The sequence below is a fragment of the Azolla caroliniana genome, unplaced genomic scaffold, assembly GCF_043228905.1.
Source record: "Azolla caroliniana isolate FFs.n. ecotype wild unplaced genomic scaffold, voAzoCaro1.0.p SCAF_8, whole genome shotgun sequence".
Classification (NCBI taxonomy): Eukaryota; Viridiplantae; Streptophyta; class Polypodiopsida; order Salviniales; family Salviniaceae; genus Azolla; species Azolla caroliniana.
The window spans coordinates 2,080,154-2,084,669 of record NW_028230443.1 but is presented as its reverse complement, the minus strand read 5'-3'; the positions used below and the strand labels follow the sequence as shown (position 1 = coordinate 2,084,669).

Genomic DNA, 4,516 nt, shown 5'->3' with positions numbered 1-4,516 from the left:
TGGTGGAGTTGAAGCTTTCGTGTTGTTGTATTGGCGACGAATATCTTCTTGAGATTCTCCCAAGCTTCCTTTGGCGTCGTGGCTTCTCGAATGTAGCCAAGCATGTGGTGATGAACACATGTTGCCAAACAATACATCACTCGGCTTGCGGCTTACTCCCATGTTGAGTATTCAAGAGTCGTTGGGTCAGGTCGATTTTCTTGTGCTCGTTTGATGTAGCTCCAATAGCCTTGGCTGACAAGGTATTGGTGCATCTTGTACTCCCAAGATGCAAAGTTGTTTCTGTTTAACTTTTCGCTCCCCATTTGAGTATTCATTATGTCCATGAATATTTCTTCCTTCTTTTCCTTCTCTCTTGAACATGAGCTATGTAGTTGCACTGCGATAGCGATGAGCCGGTTCTTCTTGAATGTCGGCGTAGAACACGACACACACGAATGGGCTAGATCAAGCTACCAAATCACTCTGATACCATGTAAAGAATCGGATATGATTATGTGCAGCGGAAGAGATGTGTGTGTTGTGTGTGTGTGTATGTGTGTGTGTGTGTGTGTGTGTGTGTGTGTGTGTGTGTGTGTGTGTGTGTGTGTGTGTGTGTGTAAGAGAGAGGAGAGGAGAGAAACACAAGTTAGATTAGATAGAATGGAAAAAATAAAATACTCAAGAAGAAGATGTATATTAATAGGGAATATGAGATACAAAAATGTAGCATTACAAGGAAGGACAACCGACACTCTATGAAGTAAGAGGAGGGTGCTTTATATAAGGTCACCCTCTCTCTTCATTAACTCACTACAAGAGGATGATGATAAAAAGTTATTTACCTTGTATACGTTGTAGTTTTTGCACAAGTTAATATATAGCTTAATGTACATAATTTTGTGTAACTATCAATTGATCAAGGAGCATTAGTCAATGAGTGAGTGAGAGAAGAAAACTTGTCATTAATTGAGTGAGAGAAGGAAATGGGTTGCGGGTTGATGGTGGAATGGGAGAGTGAGAGAGTGAGAGAGTTTGAGCACAAGAGATCAAAATGAGCACCTTAACCCAACCTTTGGCCAATTGTCAAATGTGAACTTGTTTCATCCAATAATCTACTTTGTGTTATTTCTCTCAAGTGGTGATTGGGGGATGTTCATAATGCACATGCCAAATTGAGATTGGTGTTTGATCCCTTGCCTTCATAGTGGAACAATAGTGATGAAGACAAAATGATGGTTGTTCCTTTCCTTACAACAATTGAAGTAGTACAAGAGAAGGGAACAAGTTTGAGCTTTTTTTGTGTTTCCTACAAGATCCAACAATAACCATATGAATAATCATTGGTAACATATTTCATCGAACTAGGGAATATGCATCACTACATAGGAACATAGTATTTTCCATAACATTTTGATAATTACATGAACTCAACATTGAAATGCATTGTTTGAAACTGATTGGCTTTGTATTGATGAAAACCAAGTTAATTAATCTTTGAAGTTACAATTAGTGAGTATGTTTATGAACCATTATGTATACAAATTCCCAACAAGGGTTGCTTATTGAGTACATGTATAGCACTTGGAAGATGATATTGCAAATTTCCTTCTTAAGACAACTTAAGCACAAAATGGTCTTCAAGGAATGTACGATAATCAAACTTTGTTAGCTTGCACACAAATTATGACTAGTTGCTTTGTTGTTGTAGAAAATGTTTCTCGCTAAGTATGTTTGCTTTCATCCATGAAAACATACGGAATAAAGTTTAATTCATTCTCGAGGGCCAATTCCTTCTTGTAAAGAGTTCAATAAGAGCATGATGGAATCAAGAATATATTGTCACATAATGAAGGGCAAAGTTAGTCGTTGTGAAGAGTAGCGTAGTCTTGTGACGTTGATGTTTGATCTTTCATTGCCATGTTTTCAAGCCCTTGCTCATGATCATGACTACACCCACAAACATCTTTCTCCCTACTCGGTTGCCCACTTAGCATTCTCTTGATGGCCATTCGGATTCTGGGGGATCGAATAGGGGACCGAATGGGGTGGGGTGAGGCTCCTTGCTCCGAGCGAGGAGATTGGCAACTTGAAACGGAGATTGATTGGGGACTTGACGGGACATCGATCCTAATGTGAGATAAAGATCTCCTAGCTATGGGTGGAGGCCGAGAAGATTGGAATGATCGTGATGTTGCAACACCATATGATAACCCCGATGGGATTACACCATGTGAAAACGACGATGACCATGCCGTGGTAGTACTCGGTGATAACGAAGATGGGCATGATGTGGTGACCCTAGGCGATAACTGTGATGGCCATGGTGTGGTGGTACTCAAAGGGGATACAAGAGATGGAAGTGTCCGAGGTGGGGCAAGGCGATCGGGAACAAGGGGAGGGGCCCAGAAGGCGAAATTCGTGGGCATATCGATACCATGTGATTCTTCCTCTGGATGGACTCCGTGTTCATGGACAACCAAGACTTGTGCCGGAGGAGTGGGCGAGACCACAGTTACCAACGTGCGGCAGAGCGGACATGTGGAGTGAGAGTAAAGCCACATATCGATACACTCGGTGTGAAAGCTATGGCCACAAGGAGGCAACATCCTTCCTTGCTCATTCTCCTGGAACTCAGAGATACAAACTGCACATTCATTAACCACATCTAAGCCCTCACTTTCTTCATCATTTCCTTTCTCTTCTTGTTGGCCTAACCAAACCTTGTTCTTATGTTTGGTGTATGTAAAAGTAGGAAGGTTTTCTATAGTCTCCTTCTCAAGCCCACCTGTGTTGTCACATGGTGACCCACCATGGTTCAAATCCTCATCCAAGCTCCTCCTCCCATAGTAATACTGCCTATGCGAAACAGGGATCCTCCACCATAGCCACCTCACATAGAGATGGAGCAGTAAAATGAAGCAGATCACACTGAACAGTGTGATTATGGCCGCGATCATGATCTTATTGCCCAGAATTACAGAAGTAGGGGCATCCTCAGAGATTGCTGGAGGAGAAAATGGAAACGAAGAAGCCATTTGTGGTATATCTCTTAATTGGATAATAAAGGGGGGTTCCCTTTCTTCTAAAACAGTATCCTGAATCGGAAATTAGGGCTTCTTGTAAGGTTTTTACTGAATATTTATCGCAGTTTTGACGTGATGGCTTGCCTGAGAAATGGAAGGATTTGAAATTTAGGGTTTCGATGGAAGGTCGCTCCGGAAATCGGAAACCAGGGTTCTAATTGAAACTGAATGAAGAATTTGGAAGGAAGCAAAATTAGGGTTGATTTCTTCTACGGAAGCTGACTCCGTGGAATTTGGGGAAAGAATTTGAGGGTGTGTTATAGAAGATTGTGAAATCTTGGAGCTTCCATGGAGCCTGTGTTTAGAACAGGGGAATTCTCTCCTCTGTTTTCCTCTGTTTTTACTCTGTTCTCCCCTGTTTTCTTTGTTAGAAAGTGAGTGAGTGATTTAAAAGGTCAAAAAGAGAAGAAGAAGAAGAAGAAGAAGAAGAAGATGATGATGATGAAGAAGAGAAGACTTGTCTCTTTGACTCATTAATCTCTTTGCTTTGCTTTTTGTTGGTGTGAGAAATTCTTTTTCTTCTTGTCCAACTAGAGAGCCCTTCAATTCCAAAGGAAACCACAGAACTGCACTTCACAAAGATGCACGCGGAACACCTTTATCTATATATGTATTTTTTTCGATTCGCCTTTTATCATCATCGCATAAAACCGATACTTTTAGTTGTGCGAAACAAATCGTACAAGGCACTTACGCAGGTCGGGTCGGGTAGGGTGAATCACAGACTACAATTGTATTGCTTTTGGCATCTTCGAATCTATTAGATTACAAAACCTATCCGTGCGATGTGTTTCTTTTTTCTCTATTGTCACTTGTGGCACCTCGGTCCTCCCATTCTACCAAATTACTAGATGAAGTTTCGGTAGAACAAATTCTACGGAGGTGCTTGCGATGAAGTTTCCACTAAATCTTTGTAGTCCCTCCGTAGAATTTGGGAACTACAAAGATTTGTTTGTTCCTTTTGTCCATGGTTCGCTTCCTTATGTCTTAGCTCACACCCTCTTCGATACGAGATGGAGTGTTTGACACAAAGAAGGCGACTGATTGACAATGCATGTTTTATCTTGCAGAAGTTTGTTAAATATAACTATCGCGCTCTATTGTCAATCCCCACCTTTGATCACTTTTGATTAAGCTTTACCCACTTTTTCAATTTTAACCTTATTTTTACATACACTTCTCTCTTCTTTTTCCAACTCTTGAGTTCCAATTCCAACATTTATTAATAAAATTCTAGAGCATCAAGAGTCACTTCTTTTTCTTCTTTTTTCACAAAACAACCCTACTTCACATTAGTTAGCGAACAAAATACAACAAAGTTCAACACGAAGTTCCACAAAGACTAACCTTAGTGGGATCAATATATACAACACGGAGGAACAACTCAAAAACCAACAAAAAAATCAGCAAAACTCATGTTGCCTTCCGCAATCAATGAGTCATGAGTCATC

The 4,516-nt window shown here is 40.7% G+C and overlaps 1 protein-coding gene across 1 annotated transcript; it reads right to left on the bottom strand.

Annotated features, from left to right (window-relative positions):
• Positions 1–1,444: 1,444 nt before the first annotated feature.
• LOC147860719 (uncharacterized) lies at positions 1,445–3,609 on the bottom strand. The gene has a single exon (XM_087323938.1). The coding sequence runs from the start codon at positions 3,015–3,017 to the stop codon at positions 1,842–1,844; it is 1,176 nt and encodes a 391-aa protein (XP_087180064.1). The 5' UTR covers positions 3,018–3,609; the 3' UTR covers positions 1,445–1,841.
• Between the last annotated feature and the right edge of the window lie 907 nt (positions 3,610–4,516).